Source organism: Equus asinus, chromosome 17 (genome assembly GCF_041296235.1).
Source record: "Equus asinus isolate D_3611 breed Donkey chromosome 17, EquAss-T2T_v2, whole genome shotgun sequence".
NCBI lineage: Eukaryota > Metazoa > Chordata > Mammalia > Perissodactyla > Equidae > Equus > Equus asinus.
The window spans coordinates 36,765,352-36,791,036 of NC_091806.1; the positions used below are offsets into that span (position 1 = coordinate 36,765,352).

At 37.4% G+C, this 25,685-nt stretch overlaps 2 protein-coding genes across 2 annotated transcripts; both read right to left on the minus strand.

The window, feature by feature from the left end:
* Positions 1-2,497: 2,497 nt before the first annotated feature.
* Positions 2,498-5,900, minus strand: LOC139040479 (olfactory receptor 4D10-like). Its single transcript, XM_070487250.1, has 2 exons — positions 5,712-5,900; positions 2,498-4,173 (listed from the first exon to the last, which is right to left on the minus strand). The coding sequence occupies exon 2, from the start codon at positions 3,697-3,699 to the stop codon at positions 2,764-2,766; it is 936 nt and encodes a 311-aa protein (XP_070343351.1). The 5' UTR covers positions 3,700-4,173; positions 5,712-5,900; the 3' UTR covers positions 2,498-2,763.
* A 17,755-nt stretch (positions 5,901-23,655) lies between these two features.
* Positions 23,656-24,456, minus strand: LOC139040694 (olfactory receptor 4D11-like). Its single transcript, XM_070487446.1, has one exon. The coding sequence runs from the start codon at positions 24,454-24,456 to the stop codon at positions 23,656-23,658; it is 801 nt and encodes a 266-aa protein (XP_070343547.1).
* Between the last annotated feature and the right edge of the window lie 1,229 nt (positions 24,457-25,685).

Sequence of the window (25,685 nt, forward strand, 5' to 3'; positions counted from 1 at the left end):
ATTGGAGTGAGAATTATCACAGGGACTATAGTTGGATGTGATTGTGGAAAAATTCTTCTGATAGTGAGGTGGTTTCAGTGGGAGTGATTGTGATTCAGGCACATATGCTTAGTAACACACTTTTTGTCTAGTGTCTAAAATTTTCTAATGGTGACAAAGATTTTCTCCTTGACTATATTCAGGCTCCCCTGAACTTTTCAACTAGGCTTTGACTTTTGGAACCCCATCCTTGTCTCTGCATTGTCCAATTTTAACAAAAATCCTGCTTCATCAGTTTAGCCAAAATCCCCCATCCTCCATAGCCTATCACCCTCTGTTCAGGTTCCTCATCCTCCACCATCCCCCCAGTGATGTCTAATCACCCTGACCTGACTTTGGCAAGAATTTTATTAGGTCAGTTTAGCCAGAATTCGACATTACTCCTGACATTTCCTTTTAGAGGTTTTTGTACTGGGAAATAAATGTCCATTCTTAAGGATTCTGAGCAACTTCCTTAGGCAGTTTCATGCACGTAGGGTGATTCCTGAAGTTTGACACAAAGCTTTGGAAGCAGCACTTGGACCTGAAGAGGTTGTTTAGTCAAGAGTGAGGGAGCTCCCAAAGAGCTGGTGAACAAAGTGGGTGATGCAGTTCTCACAGGATACACACGCAACCGGAATATCCACACTGGATGCATCTGCAAATCCCACTTGCTTGACCTTCAAAGTTTTTCAAAATACTCACCATCTCCACAATTACTACCCTAAATCATGTCTTCATTATTTCTTTCATGAGATTATTGCCTCATCTTGTTTTTGTCCTCACTCCTCTTCAGTCTATTAATAACAGTAGCTCCTGCAATTCTGTTAAAGCATGCATCACTATTCTGCTCTTTCAAGCCCTCCAAATGTATCCAATCTTGTTTAATGTGAAAGTCAAAATCCTCACAATCATCTAAAGATGGTCATCCTATGGCCCCATAATATCTCTTACCTTTAGTACTACACCTCTCCTCTTCTCATCCACTTACAAAGGCCTCCTTGCTGTTTCTTGGATCTCTGGGAAGATCAGCATCTCATGGCCTTTGCATGTCTGATTTTTGGACTGAGATTTGGACTGAGACATGAACATGTTTCTAGTTTCAAAGATTTTAACATCTGGGATCTACCTCCAGACATGAGAGGAAAAAGCACAACTCCCAGCAGCTGTAAATAGCATAAAAAGTAAACAATAAAAGCCAAGCTTATATATTGAATAATGTTTTCCACCTCAAGCCAACTTTTTTGAATGTATATGCATAGTCTGATGTAGCTTCATAGGTTTCTGTCATTTTTTAGGGCATCATATTAAGAGAGAATAATAACCATGAAGCAATTGTTTTCTTAACCATATTCTCCAATGACTTGAGGAGCAGAAAGGAGTTAGAGACGATATTCATTCATTGAGTTTTGTAATTCAACAATTTTTATGAGTGTTTTCTATGTTTTGCTTGCTGTGATAGATGCTGGGGATACAATAAAAGCATAATTCTACTGGGGGAGATAGGAAGAAGGAGGACAGGGAATTGGAAACAAGGTCATGAGTTCTGTGCCCAAGCTAAGCCCAGGGCACTGAGGGAAAGTGGTGGAGGTGGCAAGCAGGAAGGTGGGGTTCAGAGGAAGGTCAGGGTAAGGACCCTGCACAAGGTCACAGAACTCATAATTTTTGAGGTCTGTATTCTAAATCAAGCTGTGCTAACTTCAAGACACCTGCTCTCAATCACTGGATTGTGGGCTTTGGATGGAAAAATCTTCAGATAATAGTTATTTAGTTTATCACATAATAGAATCAGAGGAGGAACTTAATTTGAATGTGTTTACTTCCTTAAGATTTGATTACTTTATGAAAGACCATATAGAATCCAATGCCCAATCTGTATTATTTTCTTTCTCTCTTTCTTTTTTTTATTTTAAAGATTGGCACCTGAGCTAACATCTGTTGCCAATCTTCTCTCTCTTTTTCTTCTTCTCCCCAAAGCACCCCAGGACATAGTTGTATATTCTAGTTGCAGGTCTTTCTGGCTCTGCTATGTGGGACACTACCTCAGCATGGCTTGATGAGTGGTGTTAGGTCCATGCCTGGGATCCTCAATGGCAAAACCCTGGGCCACTAAAGTGGAATGCATGAACTTAACCACCCAGCCAAGGGGCCGGCCCCCTGTATTATTTTCTAATATGTGTCTCAGCTCCCTTCCTGGGAACAAGTTATGTACTTGGAATGTCTCAGCATATATATATTTTACTTTTTCTTATTGATATTTTTATTTAGACAACTGGAGATTCCCATGCAGTTGTAAGAAATAGCAGAGAGATATCCCACCTTAACCCATTTTCCCTCAATGTTCATTTCACAATCTATATGTATATCAAAATTTCAAGTTGTACATCTTCACCATATGCCTTTTTTATCTGTCAATTACATCACAAAGGAGCTGGGGAAAAAACCCACAATAATTGCAATATGATAAAATTGTCTGAGTTTATTTCAATTCTGATTCCTTTATTTCTTGCAAGGCCCTATTGCAAAAGCAATGAACACCTCTCCAGCTAACAATTTGATTTCTCTACTTCGTTTTAGAACATTAAACCCATCTTTTTACATTGTTATTGCAGCCTGATCCAGAATCTTTGAAAATAATGTGTATCTTAGTAGAAATATAAAAACTATTTAGAAATCCTTTAGTCAATACATTTTATTTGATGGACAAACATATTCAAAGGTGATGAGAAGGAGTGAGAGACCAGCCTATACCTTGTCAGAAGGCAGAAATCTTCTCTTCAGTCTCCTCATGGCTGACTTCATCTCCTGGTTCCTCAGAGTGTAGATTAAGGGGTTCAGCAGAGGGGAGATGACAGTAAAGGTGACGGAGATGGGCTTATCGGTGGGGAGGGCAGTGAAGGGCCGGGCATAGACATAGATGCAGGGCACAAAGTGCAGGGTCACCACAGTGATGTGTGAGGTGCAGGTGGAGATGGCTTTCCTCCTGCCCTCCCCAGCCTGAGACCTCAACATCATTAGGATGACTGTGTAGGACACAAACAGGAAGATAAACCACAGTGTAGTGACCAGTCCATTATTGGAAATCATCAGCAGCTCAAGCATAAAAATGTCAGTACAGACGAGTTTGAGGACATGGGGAACATCACAGTAGAAAGTGTCAAGAACATTGGGTCCACAGAAGGGGAGGGGCAGCAAAAGGGCAATCTGTACGATGGAGTGGACAAAGCCCCCCACCCACGAGGCCACTATTAACCCAATGCAACGGCCTCTACTCATGATGGTCACGTAGTGCAGGGGCTTGGAGATGGCCACATAGCGATCTAATGCCACCACTGACAATGAACATGCATCCACCCCTCCAATGAGGTGGAAGAAAAACATCTGAGTAAAGCAGCCATTGAAGGAGATGGTCTTTCTCTGTGACAGAAGGTCCACCAGAACCTTGGGAGCTGTGATGGAGGAAAAGCAGATGTCGGCAATAGACAAATTACGGAGCATAAAATACATGGGGTTGTGAAGGCGAGATTCAAAAGTCACAGTGACCATGATGAGAAAGTTTCCAACCAGAGTTGTCACATATACAAAAAGTAGGAAAAGAAATAAGACCCAGTTCAGTTCTTGATTCTGGGTTAGGCCAAGGAAAATAAATTCTTTGACCCTCGTGCAGTTTTTTAGCTCCATTGAGTCAACTTCTTTCTCTCTCTCTTGTTTCAAGCTTCTTCATTTGAAAAGACTTGGCTATTTATTTTGTTTTCTTCTCAAGCACTAAGAATACAATTCAGAATGTTCCTCGCGTGGTTGCGCTGTTTGTGATTTGTTGTTTTGTCTAAATTTTTAAGATTGCAGTCAGTTTGGTGATCAAATCAAATTATCCCATGTAAAGTCATTCAATAATTCTGTTCTTATAAAACTATTTTTGAAAAGAACAAACTTTATGTTCAGCAGTGATGTTTACATAACATTTTATTTAATTTATTTTAGTTTTCAAATTTTGCTATTGTTTTCTTCCCTCCAAATATATCGAATGTCCAAAATGTCTGAATCATAAACAGAAAGATAAGTACAATGTGGTTCCAGCCACTGTAGACTCATAGTATGAAAGTTTAATATTCATATTAGCGAACTTTCTGTTGACTTCCACAGGGTCTTGTCTTGCTAAAAAGAAAAAAAGAGTATCATTCTGTTTCTTACTGCAATGTTGCTGTGGCATGAGTCAGTTTCCTTACTGTTGGCTGTTTTATGTTGAATTTCTTAAAATTGCCACCTGTTATTCCATATATGTAGCTTTTCTTTGTCATTACCTTATACGAATCAGAATTTTTATTAATTATTTTTAAATATTTAAAATTTATTTTTAAGAAACACATTGAAACAATATATAAATACAAATATCAAAGAATATCTTTAATTTCTTTTATTGTGATAACACTTAAACATGAGAGCTGCCCTCTTAACAAATTTTTGGGTGCCAATACAGTATAGCCACAGTGCTGCACAGCAATTCTCTAGAACTTATTCATCTCACGTAACTGTTGTGATCCTTGCTTGAGTGTGGGGGAGAGAATAAAGATAGTGACCCACTTTTGAAAGGTCATCCATACTCTATCAACCACACTCTCTTCTGCCTCTTTCTCTGTGTGGATCAAAGCTAAGAGAGTAGAGGGTTCACACAGGAGGGAGAGATGTAGATATGTTTAGAATAATACCTATTTTTTATAAGCTGTTATTGGTCATTCTTAGGAAATTTTATAATTATTACTTATTCCACCTTATACTTAGCAAGTCAACATTTATTGCAATGTTCAAATGTATATGAACAAATGGGACCACATTGTCAAAGTGTTTGCAGCTTAGCGAAAGTGAATGATTTGTATAAATTGATGAACATAATGCATGATAAAATGTAAAATGTCAAGAGAAAAGTAGAGATTGATTTGGTTGGGATAGGAACTATGCTAAGAGATATAATGATTTCTATCAGTAATAAAAGCTGCTATTTTTTGAGTGTTTACTGTGTGTGAAGAGTTATGAAATGTTGACATTGAATTTTCACCACTATCCTTTAGAAAGTATTAATGTTATTCCTGTTTTTCAGATGGAATATAGTGTGAATCTATGTTTGACTGAAGTTAAGGAAAAGATAGAAATAGGATGGAAAAAACATTGTTTTGTTTGCCTCTTCAATCTTATGTATATAGGGTCTCATTTTGTATAACAAGAATATTTTGGGGTGCGCCTGATAGCCGTGTGGTTAAGTTTGCATGCACTGCTTTGGTGGCCCCAGGTTCACTGGTTCGGATCCTGGACACGGACCTATGCACTGCTCATCAAGCTATGCTGTGGCAGGCGTCCCACATAGGAAAAATAGAGAAAGACGGGCACAGATAGTAGCTCAGGGCCAATCTTCCTCAGCATAAGAGAGGAGGATTGGCAGCAGATGTTAGCTCAGTGATAATCTTTCTCAGAGAAACAAAACAAAGAAAAGAAAATTTGGTAAAGTCTGTCTGAAGATAAGAATTTTTCAGAAAGGGGTTCTGGAAACCCAATTTATGTGGAGCTTAGTCTGAGACTATCTCATCAAGAAGCAACTCAAATGATGACAGCAAACGAATGATGCCTTCTCTCACACTGAGTGGACCACATTTCTGAATCCCTCTTAACATATCACCTCTCTTCCAATAGTTAACACCCACCTTTGTTGTTTCTGTCACTGAGAAGATCATCTTGGCTCTGAAGCATTTAGTATACCTGGAAAATATCAAAGTCAAACTATTCATACATAGTTTGTATAATCAATAACAACATCTCAATGTCACTATCGATAACTTTAACCTTAGCTAAATCTTAACATCTTTACCTAATACCTTTGATCCTGAAACTCCAACTACAAATTGTATGTCATCAGGTACAGACCAGAATAAAACACTAGTGACACTAGTGACGTTAATTCTTGAAAATATTGTTTCTGAAGGCAGAGCCTCTTGGAAGACTAAATATCTTAGTGTCTTTATTCTCCTTTCAGGAAAGAAAGGGCAGATTCAAAGAATCACATCTTCAAGAACTTCCTCTGTGTCCCTATCTTACGTGCAAATCCCTCAGCCTCAGGCTTAATGTGAGAATTGCAAAGGGAATAATATTGGACAAGGAAGTGGAATTCAGTGCCTGATTCTGTTGTTGGTGATGAAGTTTCAAAGGGAGTTATTAAGAAGTTACTGAAACATTCACATGTGTAAACACACATTCACGCATACACAGACAGACACATTTTGATTGATATCCAAATTCTTTAGAGGCAGTAGAAGAAATCTATCTGTTTATCCATAGCTCAATAAGAACTTTGTTAAAACATGCCAAATACTGCACCTGAGAGAGAAAAAGGGTCCAGTTTTCATTGCTTGTAAGGCTCAGAGGACAGTATATACAAATCAGTTTCATTTTGATTGTCAAAAATCTCAAAAAAAAAACTGCACCTCAAATCCTTTGCTACCAGTCTAGTTTCTAATTATATGCAGAATGATTATAGTCTCATGATGTTGCTCTAAGTCTCTGCATGTAGAGAAACAAGACTTAGATGATGTTTGGGGAATGCACGTTTTTCCTTTTTTCCAACACTCTACTCAAATGGAAACTCTCAATTTGGATACATCTAGATAAGTATGTTAGTAAAGCTGTCTACAAAATCATAATAGTTACTTAAGATTACCTGAATTTATTGAATGATGTGATCTTATATAAAATGAACTTCCACTGTTTGCAGAATGCTGATGGGTTTGGATTTACTTGCTTTTCCATTTTGTTTTAGTACTGTGAACTAGCCTACACAGATTAAAAAGTGCATGATGCAGGTTATGTGTTTGAGATGGGTAATTCCTCCCCCAACCCAGCTTTACTGAGATTTAATTGACATATATCATTGAGTGTGTTTAAGGCATATAATGTGTTGATTTGATACATTTATAATTGCAAAATGCTTATCATCTTAGTGTTAGCGAACACTTTCATCACCTCACATAATTACTCATTCTTTTTGGTAGTGAGATCATACTCTCTTTTAAACTTTCAAGTATTGTTACCATATTGTTAACTATAATCACCATCTTTACATTAGATCCAAAACTTATTCATCTTATAGCTGGGAATTTGTACAGTTTAACCAACATCTCCTTACTTCTCCCCATCCCCAACACCTGGTAACCTACATTCATTCTACTCTGTTTCTATGAGATCAGATTTTTAGGTTCCATATATATATGAGATCATAGAATATTTGTCTTTGTTTGACTTAGTTCACTTAGCATAATGCCCTCAAGGTCCATCTGTGTTGTTGCAAATGGCAGGACTTTCTATTTTTTGTGACTGACCACACCTTCTTTATCCATCCATCCATTGGTGGACACTGAGATTGCTTTCATATCTTGAATGTTGTGAATAATGCTGCAATGAACATAGAAGTGCTGATACTTCTTCAAGACCTTAATTTCATTTCCTTTTGGTATATATCCAGAGATGGTATTGCTGGTTCATATGGTAGTCTTATTTTAAATCTTTTGAGGAACCTCTCTACTGTTTTCCACAGTGGTTGTACCAATGTATATTTCCAGCAGCAGTGCACAAGGATTTTCTTTCCTCCACATCCTCACCAACACTTATCTTTTGTCTTTTTGATGATAGCCATTCTAACAGGTGTGAACTGATATCTCACTGTGGTTTTGAATTGCATTTCTCTCATGCTTAGTGATGTTGAGCACATTTTCATGTACCTATTGGCCATTTGAATACCTTGTTTAAAAAAATATCTATTCAGTTCCTATGCCCATTTTTAAATCGGATTGTGTGTTTTTTGGTATTGAGTTTATCAGTTCTTTATGTGTTTTGGATACTAACAGCTTATCAGATACATAATTTGCAAATAATTTCTCCCATTCTGTAGGTTGTCTTCTCATGTTTTGATTGTCTCTTTTGCTGTGCAGAAGCTTTCAGTTTGATGTAGTTTCATTTATTAAGTTTTTCTTTTGTTGCTTGTGCTTTTGGTGTCATATCCAAAAAATTATTGACAAGGCCAATGTTGAGGAGATTTTCCATGACTTTTTCTCCTAGGAGTTTTATTGTTTCAGGTCTTATGTTTAAATATTTAATCCATTTCAAATAATTTTTCTGAGCTGTGTAAGACAGGGGTCTGATTTCATTATTATGCATCTAGTTATCTAGTTTTTCCAGTATCATTTATTGAAGAGAGTATCCCTTTCCCATTGTACATTCTTGGCTTCTTTGTTGTAAATTAATTGCCTGTATATGCATGGATTTATTTATGAGCTCTTGATTATGTTCCATTTATCTGTATGTCTGTTTTTATGCCAGACTATACTGTTTTGATTATTAAAGCTTTGTAGTATAAAGGTTGAAATCATAAGTATGATGCCTCCGAATTTATTTTTCTTTCTCTCAATTGCTTTTTCTAATTCTGTGAAAGATGTTATTGGAATTTGGATAGGGATTGCATTGAATCTGTAGATCTCCTTGGGTAGTATGTACATTTTACAATATTAATTCTTACAATCCATGAGCATAGAATATCTTTGTATTTATATATATCTTCTTCAATTTCTTTCGTCAATGGCTTATGATTCAGTGAACAGATCTTTCACTTCCTTGGTTAAATTTCTTCCTTAGCGTGTTATTCTTTTGATTCAATTCTAAATGGGATTGTATCTTTGAGTTCTCTTCTGTTAGTTCATTATCAGAATATAGAAATACTACTGATTTTTGTAAGGTGACTTTGCACCCTGCAACTTTGATGTAGTTGTTGATTATTTATCATAATTTTCCAATGGATTCTTTAGGGTTTTCTACATATAAAATCATCTAATCTGCAAATAGTGAGAGTTCCACTTCTTCATTGCCTATTTGGATTCCTTTTATTTCTTTTTCTTGCCTAATTGCTCTGGCCCAAACCTCCAATACTATGTTGAAGAAGAGTGGTGAGAGTGGCCACACTTGTCTTGTTCCTGTTTTCAGAGGGATGGCTTTCATTTTTTCTCCATTGAGTATGATGTTGGCTGTGGGTTTGTCATATACGGCCTTTAATATGTTGAGTTACTCTCCTTCTATAAACATTTTTTTTTGAGGAAGATTAGCCCTGAGCTAACTGCTGCCAATCCTCCTCTTTTTGCTGAGGAAGGCTGGCCCTGAGCTAACATCCATGCCCATCTTCCTCTACTTGATACATGGGAAGCCTACCACAGCATGGCTTGCCAAGCAGTGCCATGTCTTCACCTGGGATCTGAACAGGCAAACCCCGGGCTGCTGAAGCTGAACATGTTTACTTAACTGCTGTGCTATGGGGCCGGCCCCTATATATATTTTATTGAGAGTTTTTATCATGAATGGGTGTTATATCTTGTCTAATGCTTTCTCTGTGTCTGTTGAGATTATTGTGTGGTTTTTATTCCTCATTTAGTTAATGTGGTGTATCACCTTGATTGATTTACAGATGTCAAACCATCCCTGTGTCTCTGGTATGAATCCCACATGATCATGGTGTGTGATCTTTTTAATGTATTGCTGTTTTCAGTTTGCCAATATTTTGTTGAGGATTTTTGCGTCTATGCTCATCAGTGCTATTGGCATGTAATTTTCCTTGTTTGTGTTATCCTTGTCTTCTTTTGGTATCTGGGTGATGTTGGCCTCATGGAATGTGTTAGGAAGTGTTCTGGCTTCCTCAATTTTTTGGAATAGTTTGAGGATAGTTAATAAATCTTCTTTGAATGTTTGGTAGAATTCTCCATAGAAGCCATCTGTTCCTGTGCTTTTATTTTGGGGGAGGTTTTTGATTACTATTTCAACCTCTCTACTTGCGATTTGTCTATTCAGATTCTCTATTTCTTCTTGATTCAGTTTTGGGAAGTTGTAAGAGTCTAAGAATTTATTCTTTCTTCTAAACTGTCCAATTTGTAGGCGTATAGGTTTCCAAAGTATTCTTTTATAATCTTTTGTATTTCTGTGGTAGCCATTGTAATTTTTCCTTTTTCATTTCTAATTTTATCTATTTGAGACTTCTCTCTTTTTTTCTTAGTGAGTCTCCCTAAAGGTTTGTCAATTTTGTTTATCCTCCCAAAGAACCAGCTCTTTGATTCATCGATCCTTTCTACTGTCTTTTTTGTGTCAATATCATTTGTTTCTGCTCTACTTTTTCTTTTTTCCCTCCACCCACTGAGTTTGGGCTTTATTTGTTCTTCTTTTTCTAATTCTGTTAGGAGAAGTTTAAGGTTGCTTATTGGAGATTTTTATTGTTTGTTAACATGGGCCTGTATTGCTATAAATTTCCATCTTAGGATCACTTTTGCTGCATCCCGTATAAGCTGGTCTGATGCATTTTCATTTTCCTTTGTCTATAGTATTTTTTGATTTCTCCTTTAATTTCTTTAATCATCCATTTGTTGTTCAGTAGCATATTGTTTAGTTTCCACATTTTTGTCCCTTTCCCAGCTTTTTTCTCCTAGTGGATTTCTAGTTTCATAGCATTATGGTCAGAAAAGATGCTAGATATTATTTCAATCTACTTAAATTTATTGAGGCTTGCCTTATTTCCCAATATATGGTCTACCCTTGAGAATGTTACATGCGCACTAGAGAAGAATGTGTATTCTGCTGTTTTTGCATGGAGTGTTCTATACATATCTCTAAAGTCCATCTGGTCTTTTCATTTAATTCCACTATTTCCTTGTTGAATTTTTGTCTGGATGATCTATCCATTGATTTAAAAGGAGTGTTCAGGTCCATACTGTTATTGTGTTGTTGGTAATATCTCCTTTTAAGTTTGTTAACAGTTGCTTTATGTACTTTGGTACTCCTGTGTTGGGTGCATAAATATTTATAAATGTTAATTCTTCTTGGTGGAGTGTCCCTTTAATCATTATATACTGCCCCTCTTTGTGTCTCTTTACCTGTTTTATCTTGACATCTACTTTGTCTGATACAAGTATGGCAACATCTGCTGTCATTTATTTGTCATTAGCATGGGATATCTTCTTCCATTGCTTCACTCTGAGACTGTGTTTGTCTTTGGGGCTGAGATGTGTTTCCTGGAGGCAGCATATTGTTGGGTCTTGTTTTTTAATCCATCCTACCACTCTGTCTTTTGATTGGAGAATTCAATCCATTTACATTTAGAGTGATTATTGATATATGAGGGCTTAATGCTCCCCTCTCATTGCTTATTTTCTGCATTTCCCTTTTTTCTCGTCCCATGTATTTTGGATTACCAATTGGGTTAAGTAGTTTTCTATGATGATTTTCTTGATTTTCTCCTTATGTCTCTGTTTTAATTATTTGTTTACTGATTACCAGTAGGTTTATAGAAATATCTTATAGATGAGCTAGTGCATTTTTGATAGCCTTTTATTTCATTAGACTAAACCAATTCCATCTCTTTCCTCCTCCCCTTTTAGGTTATCATTGTCATATCTTTTTCCATCTTGTGTTGTGAGTTTGTGTTAAAATGACAAGATTATATTTATTTTGGTGTTTTCCTTCCCTTTATCTTTAATGTTATAGTTAAGTGTTTACTAATCTGTTCTAATAGACAGCTGCATTTTCCTGATTATTGCCTACCTATTTATCTCCTGGCTCAGGGCTTTGTAGCCCCTTTCCTTTTATTTTTCCACTATGAGGGCCTTACTGAGGATTTCTTGTAGGAATGGCATGTGGTGATGAACTCCCTTAGCTTTTGTTTATCTGGGAAACTTTTTATTTCTCTGTCATATCTAAAGCATATTTTTGATTGATAGACCATTCTTGGCTTAAAGTTTTTGTTTTTCAAAATTTTGAATATATCATTCCACTTTCTCCTAGCCTGTAAGGTTTCTGCTGAGAAATCCACTGAAAGCCTGTTAGGGGTTCCTTTGTTAGTTGTTTTCTTTTGCCTTGCTTCCCTTAATATTTTCTCTTTGTCATTGACTTTTGCCAGCTTTACTAATATATGCCTTGGAGAAGGTCTTTTTACATTGATACAGTTAGGAAATATATTGGCTTATTTCACTTGCATTTCCAACTCCTTCCTCATGTTTGGGAAGTTCTCTGCTATTATTTCTTTGAACAAGCTTTCTGCTCCATTCTCCTTCTCTTATCCCTCTGGAATACCTATAATCCTTATGCTGCATTTCCTAATTGAGTCTGATATTTCTCAGATAATTTCTTCCTTTCTTTTTAATCTCAGTTCTCTCTCCTCCTCCATCTGAAACATTTCTATATTTCTGTTCTCTAAGTTGGTAATTCAATCCTCCATAATATCAGCTCTATTGTTTAGGGAATCCAGATTTTTCTTCATCTCATTCATTGTGTTTTTCATCTCCACACAGTTCTGATTGGTTCTTTTTATAGTTTCAATCTCTTTTATGAAGAAGTTCCTCAATTCATTGAACTGCCTTTCTGCATTTTCCAGTTACTCGTTGAGTATTTTTTTAATGATAGTTATTTTGAATTCTCTGTCATTTAGGTTGTGAATTTCCATGCTGTTGGGGCTGATTGCTGGGTACTTGTCATTTTCCTTCTGTTCTTGAGATTTAATATCTTCATACAGCTTGATGGCCTGGATTTTTGTCTCCATCTCGTGATATTATCTTTTATTTTTTTTAGGAAGATTAACCCTGAGCTAACTGCTGCCAATCCTCCTCTTTATTCTGAGGAAGACTGGCCCTGAGCTAACATCTGTGCCCAGCTTCCTCCACGTTATATGTGGGACGCTTACCACAGCATGGCATGCCAAGCAATGCCATGTTCACACCCGGGATCCAAACTGGTAAACCCCGGGCTGCCAAAGTGGAACATGCACACTTAACTGCTGTGCCACTGGGCCGGCCCCTCATGACATTATCTGTTCACAGTTTCCAACTGCCACCACTGGGTGGGATCAGGCACTGTGTATTCTGAGCTTGCCACAATCTGCAGCTCCCTAGCTCAAAACAGACTCCTTTTCTGTTTGTGTGGCACTCTGGCCATTTGCTGAGCTAGATCACTGGGCAGGGGGAGGGGCACTTTCTTTCACCTGTGTGATCCCCTCAGCTGCTGGCTACTTTTCTCTCTGTGCGGTGGTCTGTCTGATGGCAGAGCTGGAGTGCTGGGCAGGAGGAGGGGCACTTTCTGTTAAGATTTTTCTACTTTCTTTTAGTCCATTTTGGTAACCTATAATTCCCATGAAAATTATATACTTTAGTATATCCTGGAAATTTTAAAAATTACATTTCAACGCACTGAGTCTTTACTTCTTTCTCTTGAAAGGCTGCAAGTCCATAGAGTGCATTTGTTTACATGTTCAGTGAGAAAAGTGTAACTCCTGAATGTGCCTGGATCTTTGGGAAACAAAAGGAGGGTGTCTAGAAGAGAATATCTTATCAGCTTCCCATAAGATAAGTATCTTCATGTCTTCCAAAATGAGGAACTGTAGCTGTAGCATCTTTGGTCCCCTAAAGTGAGCAAAAATAGAAGTTTCACACTTTATTTTAATACCAAGAAAATGATGAACTGCACATAAATAATGTAGTGTTATTGACGATCAGAATTTGATTATAAAAATCTGTTTTGTACTAGTGAGTTGACGACAGTCTTCTGTGTTCCTAAAATACATGGCTGACAAAATAAAACTTGTTTACTTTTTACCTGTCTCTCTTTGGAAAAGTCTTTGTGTGTGACTGTGTGTGTTTGCATGTGTATGTGTGTGTGACAGGGACTGATTACCTCATACAGTGATGTGTTGCTTAATGGTGAGGATGCATTCTGAGAAATTCATTTTTAGGTGATTTTGTCATTGTGTGAACATCATAGAGTGTACTCACACAAATCTAGATAATACAGACTTCTATACACCTAGGTTATATGGTATTAATCTTGTAGGATTACAGTCATTAATGTGGTCTGAATTGACCAAAATGCCATTATGTGACACATGACTGTATTTTTAAATATTCAATTTCTTGAGTTCTAAGATGAACTTTTCTTTCATATTTTAACATCCGTGAAATTAAGATTTGTCTTACAATCAATGAGTATATGTGATATGGAAATGCTTCATTTTTACTACTTAGCTGTCATTAAAGTGGCAAATACAGTTTACAGTGGATGACATTTTAAATTCTAATATGGTAAGTATAGTCAATATACAAAATGCTTGAGACTCCATCTCTGAGTCTCTTTTCATAAAGTCTAGGGGCACTTCAATTGATATCAAGTCATCTCACTATTAGCCAATTACATGTGGAATTTATGAGAGTGTTAAATTAGACCTTTACTTCAGATTTGAAGGTCGATTTCATCCTCTACAGAGTTTTAAAGTGGTGACAGCTTGGGACTGGCTTCTCTAGCCCATTGCCCTTGTACTTGAGATTTGTGCGTGGTGTGTTGCTCATTCTTAGGCTTTTGGGAGAAACATGTGGGCACCTTCCCTTGATTGAGCCCTGTCCCACCTCTGACCCTTTTTATTCATTTTTCTCTTTCTTTACCTTTTCAGTCCATACAGCCCCTTCATCTCCAATTGAAGCATTTCTCTTATATTAGTTTCCTACTACTCCTGTTACAAAATTACAAAGAGTTAGTTGTTTAAAACAACACAAATTTATTGTCCTAAAATTCTGTAGGTCAGAAATCTGACATGGGCCTCACAAAGCTAAAATCAAGGTGTTGGCAGGATGCATTCTTTTCTGGAGGTTCTAAGGCAGAACCCATTCTTCTCTTTTTCTAGCTTCTAGAGTCTAGCTACATTCCTTGGCTTGTGGATACTTCCGTCTTTAAAGCCAACCATGTCAACTCAAGTACTCCTCACGTTGCTTACTCTGACCTCCTCTTCTGTCTACCTCTTCCACTTTTGAAGGCCCTTGTGATTTTATTGGCCCTCTCCCAGATAATCCAGGGTAATCTCCCTCTTCAAGGTCAGCTCATTAGCAACCTTAATTCCACCTGCAACCTTAATTTCCTTTACTATCTAAATAGCATACTCACAGATTCTGAAGATTAGGATGTGAATATCTTTGTGGGGGGATTACTCTTCCTACTACAACTCCCTCTTACTCAGCTTCTGCATTTTTTGCAAGTCATTCTGAAATCTCAAAACTCTGAATGCTGGAAAATCTTTAGGAATATATTTGGCAGTAAACTCTGATCTGACGTGAATTAATTTTGTTGCAAAATTTGATCTGAATTTATGTGACACCATGCACAGTTTTTATTTATTGCATGTTTGTGGAAATATTCATACAGAATATCAAAGTGTTTGTGTATCAGATGCTTCCCATGGAAGAAATTACGTAATACATAATACATGCACTGTATTATGTTTCTAAAATATAAGAAATTATAAATTAAAAAATCTAGCTGTTTCCAATAAATGAAAATGAAGGAATGCAGTCTTACATTATCATTATTATTATCATAATAATTAGCCTACTGCTACATTTCTATGAATCTGCTTACTTACTCAATCTTACTAGGATTTGTGCTCCAGAAGAAAGAGAGAGTAAGAAAATTCCATCCTCCCATATATGATTGTCAGGTATTTCAAGTGTCTGTCTGGACATACTCAAAGCACTGGTTTATTGAAACTCCGATTGAATGAATTTGTACATTCATTTTCCATGAATATTGCAAAACATTCATTTTTCCTGGGATGTTTCTATTCTATGGTGTACATGGGTCTCAACAAATGTTATTGAATCTAACATTTGATTTGGTGTTCTCATAAAGAGACACACAGATGCCCAGATCTTGAGTATAAGATTGCAGATACTGTGATTCAAATACTTCCATTTCCTTTGACTTCCATGATGAAGTATCTGTTCAAGAAATAGAGACAATTTTAAATACTAAAAACCAAGGAGGATCTCGTCAAGATGGCAGCATAGGCAGACTCTGAACTCACCTCCTCCCACAAACACAGCCAGATCACAACTATTCTTGGAAAAATTATCCCAGACAGACAACTGAAATGTGGATAAAAAGAACACCCACAACAAGAAACTGTCCTGACTGAGGCAGAAGAGGGAGAAATTCCTTATGGAGAGAAAAAGAAGCCACCTTTGTGAGTGGTGGAGCTTCACAGCCAGCCAGATGGGAGCCATCCTAAGGTATGCAGCCTCCCTTGGAGAAGTAAGGCCCTTAGTAAGGGCACTGTACCACTATAAGCATCCTTCAGACTCAGCACAACTGAGATAAGTGTCCTACTATCTGGCTCCACTGGCTATTAACTGCAATGGGGAATAACCCCAGAAAAGCTATCAGAAGAAAGCTGGAAATATCCAGCTCTTAAAAGGCCCATACATAGATTCACCCATCTCAGACAGCAACCTAAAATCACCAAAAAGAAAGCTCCACAGTCCTTTGGTGAAAAGAGACTCACCTGGCAGGCTCTGGGTGCATCTCAGTGAGTGATGAGACCGCTCCAGAGACTGAGACATTAGTGGCAGCCATTGGTGTGACCAAGTACAGGAGAGCTGATATAGATGCTGGCAGATGCCATTGGAGTTCTTCCCCTGGCTTGTTAGTTCAAGGGTCTGCCACACCCCTGCACCCAATAAAGAATGGATTTAATTCAGTTCATCCCAGGCAGGCAGCCCACTCTAGGGACTGGAACCACGTAACAACAAGCCCTCATGCTACTTGTCAGCCTGCGTAGACTGGGTACCTTAATCCTCTACAGACAGGCTGGTGTGTCCACCTCTGTGGAGCAGGGCCTGTGTGAGGACCAGATGAACTGTGGGCGGCATTGGTGGAGGGGTGGGGGCATCTACAGTGTGGTTACAGAGTACGCTTCAGGAGATCAGGAAGTATTCATGAGCCAGGACTGTGTTTATGGTGTGTGTGGACTGGGGGCGGGGGGGGGGCTTATCAGTGGCAGAAGACTTGTGCTTCACAAAAGCCCACAAACAAGATTTGCCCCACCTTCTGAAGCCTGAAAGAGTTGAGTGCTCCCCATGCCTAAGGCCTGCCCGACAGAACTGTGATTCTAAGAGAGCTGACAATAGCCTTGCAAGCCTGAGGCCTACAGCAACTGTTATCCCCTGAGCCTAGCAACCAACTACATTGGGTACCTACTCAAGTAACAGGAAAACTGCAACAAGAGTGTGCTATTAGATCTTGTTGCCAATGCTGCTGGGGCTCCCCAAACCCAACTTACAAACAGCCAGCCAGGGAGTGAAAGACTAGACTCCTTGAGTATCTGCAGTAAGAGCAACCCTGACACAGCAGAAGGACATAAATAGCACACACAGGGGTCACTCATGGGTCATTTGGATTGCTGATGAGAGGGAAGCACACTACTGGGCCTCTAAAGGCTTTTCTTACATAAAGCCACTTCTCCAAGATCAGTTGACATGGCTGACTCACCTAAAACATAGAAATAAGCGCAGAGAAAGAGGCATAATCAGTAGGCAAAGGAATACATTCCATGCAAAGGAACAGGACAACCCCTCTCCCAAAAAGAATTAAATGAAACAGAAATAAGCAATCTACCTGACAAAGATTTCAAGCAAAAACTCATAGGGATTCTCATAGATATTGGGAGAAGACTGGATGAACACACTGAGAACATCAACAAAAAATTAGAAAATATAAAAAAGAACCAGTCAGAAATGAAGAATACAATACTGGAAATGAAAAATTCACTAGAGGGACTTAATAGCCGAGTAGATGATACAGAAAGGATCAGCAAGCTGGATGAAAGACTAGAGGAAATCACCCAAGCTGAACACATAAAAGAAAAAAGAATTTAAAAGAATGAGGACAGTCTAAGAGAACTTTGGGACCATATCAAGCACACTAACATTCGTATTATGTGTGTCCCAGAAGGAGAAGATAGAGACAAAAGGGCAGATAATCTATTTGAAGAAATAATAGATGAAAACTTTCCTAACCTAAGGAAGGAAACAGACACCCAAGTACAGGAAACACAGAGAACACCAAACAAGATAATCCCAAAGAGACCCACACCAAGACACATTATAGTTAAAATGTCCGCAATTAAAGATAAAGAGAGAATCTTAAAAGCAGCAAAGAAGGGCCATAAATGACATACAAAGGAAAGCCCATAAGGCTATTGGTGCTCTTCTCAGCCTAAACCCTAAAGGCTAGAAGAGAGTGGCATGACATATTTAAAGTGCTGAAAGGAAAAAAAGCTACAGCCAAGAATACTCTCTTCAGCAAGATTATCATTCAGAATGGAAGGAGAGATAAAGAGCTTCCCAGACATGCAAAAATTAAAGGAGTTTACTACTATGAAACAAGTTCTAAAAGAAATGCTGAAGGGACTTATTTAAGTGGGAAAGAGAAGATCACAATAGGGATAAGAACATTATCAAAAAACCAAACAGATAATAAAAATCTCTGGTAAAGGCAAAAATACAGTAAAGGCAGCAGATCAACCACCTCTGAAAATAATATGAGGGTTAAAAATACTAAAATTACCTATTCAACAATAAGAGGGTAATGAATAGACACACACAAAATAAGAAATTAGATATTATTTCAAAAACATAAAATGTGGGAGGAGGGGCGTAAGAGATTAGAGATTTTACAAGAGCTCAAGCTAAAGAGACTATCAACTCAATATAGATTGCTGTATATGTAGAATAGTATATGGGAACCTCATGGTAATCACAAATCAGAAACCTATAATAAGTGAACAAATAAGTGAGAGGAAAGAAATCAAACACATTACTAAAGAAAGCCATAAAACCACAAGGGAAGAGAGCAAGAGAAGGAGAATGAACAGAGAACTACTAAAACATCTAGAAAACGAAAAGTAACAAAATGGCAATAAATACATACTTATCAATAGCTACTTTAAATGTCAGTGGACTAAAGACTCCAATCAAAAGGCATAGGGTGGCCAACTGGATAAAAAAAAACAAGACTCATATATATGCTGCATATAAAAGACACACTTCAGACCTAAAGGCACTCACAAACTGAAAGTAAAAGGATGGAAAAAGATATTCCCTGCAAATGGCAAAGAAAACAAAGCAGGGGTAGCAATACTTATATCAGACAAAATAGATTTTAAAACAAAAACTATAACAAGAGACAAAGAAGGGCACTACATAATGATAAAGGGAACAAAGCAACAAGAAGATACAACACTTGTAAATATCTATGAAGCCAATATAGGAGCCCCTAAATATATAAAGTAATCATTAACAGACATAAAAGGAGAAATATGCAGTAACACAATAATAATAGAGGACTTTAACATTCCACTTACACCAATGGATAGGTTACCCAAACAGAAGATCAATGAGGAAACATTGGCCTTAAATGACACATTAGACCAGATTGACTTAGTAGATATATATATAGAACATTCCATCCCCAAACCACAAAATACATATTGTTTTCAAATGCACATGGAACATTCTCCAGAACTGATCACATATTAGGCTACAAAAGAAGTCACAATAAATTTAAGAAAACTGAAATAATACCAAGCATCTTTTCAGACTACAAAGGTAAGAAACTAGAAATCAGCTACAGGAAGAAAATCAGAAAAGCCACAAAAATGTGATGAATAAACAAAATGCTACTGAGCAACGATTGGGTCAGTGAAATCAAAGGAGAAATAAAAAATACTGGCAGACAAAAGAAAATGAAAATACAACATGATAAAATCTATGAGGTACAGCAAAAGTGCTTCTAAGAGGGAAGTTTATAGCAATTCTGGCCTGCCTCAACAAACAAGAAATACCCCAAATAAACTAACAGTGCACCTAAAGGAAGTGGAAAAAGAAGAAGAAGACAAAGCCCCAAATCCGTAGAAGGAAGGAAATAATAAAAATCAGAGCAGAAATAAAGGAAATAGAGACTGAAAAAAATAGAAAAAATTAATGAAAGCAAGAGCTCGTTCTTTGAAAAGATAAACCAAATTAGCAAATCTTTAGCTAGAAGCACCGAGAAAAAAAGAGAGAAGCCTCAAATAAACAAAATCAGAAATGAAAGAGGAGAAATTACAATGGACATCTCAGAATTACAAAAGACTATAAGAGAATATTATGAAAAGCTATATGCCAACAAATTGGATAATCTTGAAGAAATAGATAAATTGTTAGAATCATACAACCTTCCAAAACTGGATTAAGAAGAAGTAGAGTATTTGAATAGACCAATCACCAGTATGGAGATCAAAACAGTAATCATTGCCTACCAAAAAACAAAAGCCAGACGGCTTACCTGGTGAATTCTACAAAACATTCAAAGAATACATAATACCTATCCTTCTCAAACTGTTACACAAATTTATAGAGGAGGCAAGTCTTCCTAAATCTTTCTATGAATCCAACATTATCCTGATATCTAAACCAGACAAGGACAATACAAAAAATGAAAATTACAGGCCAATATCACTGATGAACATCGATGAAAATAAAACTCAACAAAATACTAGAAAATCTAATACAACAGTACATTAAAAAGATGATACATCATGATCTAGTGGGTTTCATTCTAGGGATGCAAGGATGGTTCAACATGTGCAAATCTATCAATGTGATATACCACATTAACAAAATGAAGAATAAAAATCACATGATCATCTCAATAGATGCAGAGAAAGCATTTGACAAGATACAGTATCCATTTATGATAAGAACTCTAAATAAAATGGGTATAGAAGGAAAATACCTCAAAATAATAAAGGCCATATATGACAAACCCACAGCTAATATTATTCTCAATGGAGAAAAACGGAAAGCTATCCGTCTAAGAACTGGAACCAGAAAAGGATGCCCACTGTCACCACTCTTATTTTACATCGTATTGGAAGTCTCAGCTAGAGCAATCAGTCAAGAAAAAGAAATAAAAGGGATCCAAATAGGAAAAGAAGTAAAACTGTCACTCTTTGCAGACGACACGATTTTATATGTAGAAAACCATAAGGAATCCACTAAAAAATCTTTTAGAAATAATAAATGAATACAGTCAAGTTGCAGGATGCAACATCAACATACAAAAATCGGTCCCGTTTCTATACACTAACAACGAAGTAGTAGAAAGAGAAATTAAGAATATAATACCATTTACAAGTGCAACAAAAACAATAAAATACCTAGGAATATCCTTAACCAAGGAGGTGAAAGATCTGTATACCAACAACTATAAAACATTGTTGAAAGAAATTGAAGAAGATACAAAGAAATGGAAAGATATTCCATGCTCTTGGATTGGAAGAATTACCATAATTAAAATATCCATCCTTCCTAAAGCAATCTATAGATTCAATGCAATTCCTATCAAACTTCCAACATCATTCTTTCACAGAAATAGAACAAAGAATCCTACAATTTATATGGAACAACAAAAGACCCCGAATAGCCAAAGCAATGCTGAGGAAAAAGAATAAAGCTGGAGGTACCACAACCCCAGATTTCAAAATATACTACAAAGGTTTAGTAAAAACCAAGCTTGGTAATAGCACAAAAAGAGACACACAGATCAATGGAACAGAATCAAGAGCCCAGAAATAAACCCGCACATTTATGGACAACTAATTTTTGACAAGGGAGCCAAGAGCATATAATGGATAGAGGAGAGTCTCTTCAATAAATCATGTGAAAACTGGACAGTCACGTGCAAAAGAATGGAAGCAGACTATTATCTTACACCACGCACAAAAATCAACTCAAAATGGATTAAATCCTTGAATGTGAGAACTGAAAACATGAAACTTCTAGAAGAAAATATACTCAGTACCCTCTTTGACATCGGTCTTTCCAGCAGTCTTTCAAATACCATGTCTGACCAGGCAAGATAAACAATAGTAAAACAATAAACCTACAGGATGACATCAAACTAAAAAGCTTCTGCACAGCAACAGAAACCATCAATAAAATGAAAAGACAACCTAGAAATTGGGAGAAGATATTTGCAAACCATATATCAGATAAGGTGTTAATACCCAAAATATAGAAGGAACTCATATATCTCAACAATAAAAAAACTAACAACCCAATTAAAAAATGGACAAAAGATCTGAACAGAGATTTCTCCAAAGAAAACATATGAATGGCCAACAGGCACAGGCAAAGATGTTCAACATTATTAACTATCAGAGAAAAATAAATCAAATTGCAATGAGATATGACCTCACTCTGGTCAGAATGACTATAATTAACAAGACAGGAAACAGCAAATGTTGGGGAGGATGTGGAGAGAAGGGAACCCTTGTACACTCCTGGTGGAAGTGTAAACTGGTGCAGCTGCCATGGAAAACAGTATGGAGTTTCAGAAAATTATGAAATCAGAAAATTAAGAATGGATCTACCATATGATCCAGCTATTCCACTGCTGAGTCTTTATCCAAAGAACTTGAAAACACAAATTCATAAAGATACATGCACCCCTATGTTCATTGCAGCACGATTCACAACAGCCAAGACTTGGAAGCAACCTAGGTCCTGATCAAGGGACAAATGGATAAAGAAGATGTAGCATATATACACAATGGAATACTACTCAGTCATAAGAAATGTTGAAATCTGACCATTTGTGACAACATGGATGGACCTTGAAGGTATTATGCTGAGTGAAATAAGTCAGACAGAGAAAGTCAAATACTCTATGATCTCACTCTTAAGTAGAAGATTAAAAGAAAGGACAAACAAAAAGATAACAACAGAGACTGGATTTCTGGTTACCAGAGGGGAAGTGGGAAGGGAGGAGGGCAAAAGGGTTGATTAGGCACACATGTGTGGTGACGGATCGTAATTAGTCTTTGGGTGGTGAACATGATGTAATCTACACAGAATTTGAAATATATTTTAATGTACACCTGAAAGTTTTATAATGTTATAATCCAATGTTACTTCAATAAAAATAAATAAATAAATTCTAAAAACCATGACCAAGTAGAACTGATGTCATACTCTTATATAAATTCCTTTCCTTCCATTCCACAAATTCAATGAACAAACACTAATAGCTTCTTACAGGTCAGGCACTTTTCTAGTCACTGCAAATATAATGGAGAATTAGATCTGCTAAGTTCTCTGGAGCTCTTTAATGCACTGTGGTAAGGGAAATGACAAAGAAGTGCACATAGGAAAAAAATATTTATTGGCTTAGATACAGCTTTTCCTTTCTCAACTAGTCAAACTAACTTATGTCTGAGGCAATAGTATGAACAGTTAGACAGGTAGTTCCAGATTCTTACCCCTGCTGTAGGCATATATTGGAGCTTTAAAAATAAGACTGTATAAGTTCTAGGTCACATCCAACTGTTAGGAAGTCACAGGGAGTGAAAGACAATGAAGATCCTTAAAACTAAGTCTCTACACATACTGAATGGTTGTGTCCCTGTTGCCTACTGCATGTCTGGACACCACAGTCCTATCTTTCATCCCATTGCCTGGACACCAAGAACTTCTACAGTATTTCACGTTTGTGCCCTGCTTGCTGTCAATTGCTCTTTAAGGACTATGTTCTATCCGCTTAATTTCTTGCTGGTGTTCCTTCTCAATATCGTTGTGCCAGGTAGCTGATCCTTTGTGCCTGTGCCATCTTGCTATACTCGTCTATTTATGGTTGAAGCATGACAATATGTGACAGCTAATATTTTAAGAAAATATCTCAATTATATTCTTGCAGCTTGATCCACAATCTGTAATCAGGCTATCCCCTTTCAGAAAGCATGAGTCTTCTCTTCAGTCTTCTCATGGATGACTTCATCTCGTGGTTCCTCAGGGTGTAAATCATGGGGTTCAGAACAGGGATGATGACAGTGAAGGTGATGGAGACAGCTCTGTCCATGGGGAGGGCAGTGAAGGGCCGGGCATAGACATAGATGCAGGGAACAAAGTGCAGTGTCACCACAGTGATGTGGGCTGTGCAGGTACAGATGGCTTTCTTCCTGCCTTCTCCAGTTTGAGTTCTCAGCATCATCAAGAGCACTGTGTATGACACAAGAAGAAGGACAAACCACAGGGTAGTGACCAGGCCATTGTTGGAAATCATTAAAAGCTCAATGACAAAGGTGTCAGTGCAGGCGAGTTTGAGCACCTGCGGGACATCACAATAGAAGCCATCAACAACATTAGGTCCACAGAAGGGGAGGGGTAGCAAAAGGGAAATATGCACAATGGAGTGGACAAAGCCCCCCATCCAGGAAGCCACAATGAGGGCAGTGCATCTCCCCCTACTCATGATGGTCACATAGTGCAGGGGCTTGGAGATGGCCATGTAGTGATCAAAGGCCATCACAGAGAGAGAAAAAATGTCTGCTCCACTGAGGAGGTGGAAGAAAAACATCTGTGTGATGCAACCGTTGAAGGAGATGGTCTTTCTCCTTGACAGAAGGTCTGCTAGGACCTTCGGAGCAGTGATGGAGGAGAAGCAGATGTCCAAGACAGAGAGATTGCGGAGCAGGAAGTACATGGGTGTGTGAAGGCGAGGCTCACAGGCCACAGTGATCATGATGGCAACATTTGCTAACACAGTTGTTACATAAATCACAGCTAAAAATAAAAATAAGAGCAAGCTTAACTCTTGAGACTGGGTAAGGCCACAAAAAATGAATTCAGACACCCTGGTATGATTTCTCAGGGCCATTGGATGATATTTCCTCCTCCAAGTACAGCTTGGAAAGAAATAATATTACTTAGGTAATGAAATCAAAGTTTTACCTCATACAGAAAATGAACATACATAAATATATCTTATTCTTCATGAACTATCTGTGTTACCAGGGAAATCACTCAGTTCTACTTGCTTCAGTTCCCTCATTAGTACAAGTTGAGTTTTGAGCTAGATCATTTGCTTTCCTACCGTACTTGATTGGGGACTTTGTGATCTTTTAAAGTTCACCCCTAGAAGTTGCTGAGGAAGAGATCTAAGGAAGGCTTTATGGAAAGAATTATGGGTTCCCTACATCTTCGTGAATCAGAGCAGCTCTGATTTTATTCAAGTTTCACTTTGTATCTATGGCTTAAAAGCCTTTGGAATAAATCAACCCTCAAATGCCTTTCAGTAACAAGATGATATGGGTCAATTTGAACAGCATATTATTGTTTTAAAAGCTACTGCACACTTAATTACAATAAAATTTCCTAATATCCCTCTGAGTTTAGGGAGAAAGCTGTTATTCCCACTTTAATAATACCAAAACTGAAATCAATAAGTATAAGCCAATTTTCCAAAGTAATTCAGAAAACCAGTGGCAGAGAAAAAGTAACACAGTTTTCTTCTGTCTCTTAGTTCTAGGATCTTTCCATTATACCACACTGCCTGCCAGTTTCAAAATATATAAATCCATGAATAATTTGTGTAAGGAACACTCTACAGAACTTTCAGTGGTGAGTTTTATTAGCTCCTCAATTTCCTCTTTCCATCAATGGAATTTTAGACCTTGCAGAAATGACATCTTCTCTTCAATGTTTTATTTCATTTCATAGATACTAAGAGGTCAAGGGTAAATGATGAATTTAACACAAAGAAGTTGACAAAGATGGTGATGGAGATGATTATGTTCACAAAGGTCCAGACATGCATACATAGAGAACGAGCATGAAATTCAAGGTTACCACAGAAATGTAGGCAGTACAGGTAAATGTGAATTTCCTCCTGTGCCCTTCCTATAAAAGATAAACAGTTTCTAGTGAGCTTGGGATTTTCACTTTCTGATGGAGTAAAATAAACACAAGATG

Coding starts and splice junctions, on each gene's coding strand:
- LOC139040694 (XM_070487446.1), bottom strand. CDS start 24,456: ATGATCACTGTGGCCTGTGAGCCTCGCCTTCACACACCCATGTACTTC.
- LOC139040479 (XM_070487250.1), bottom strand. CDS start 3,699: ATGGAGCTAAAAAACTGCACGAGGGTCAAAGAATTTATTTTCCTTGGC.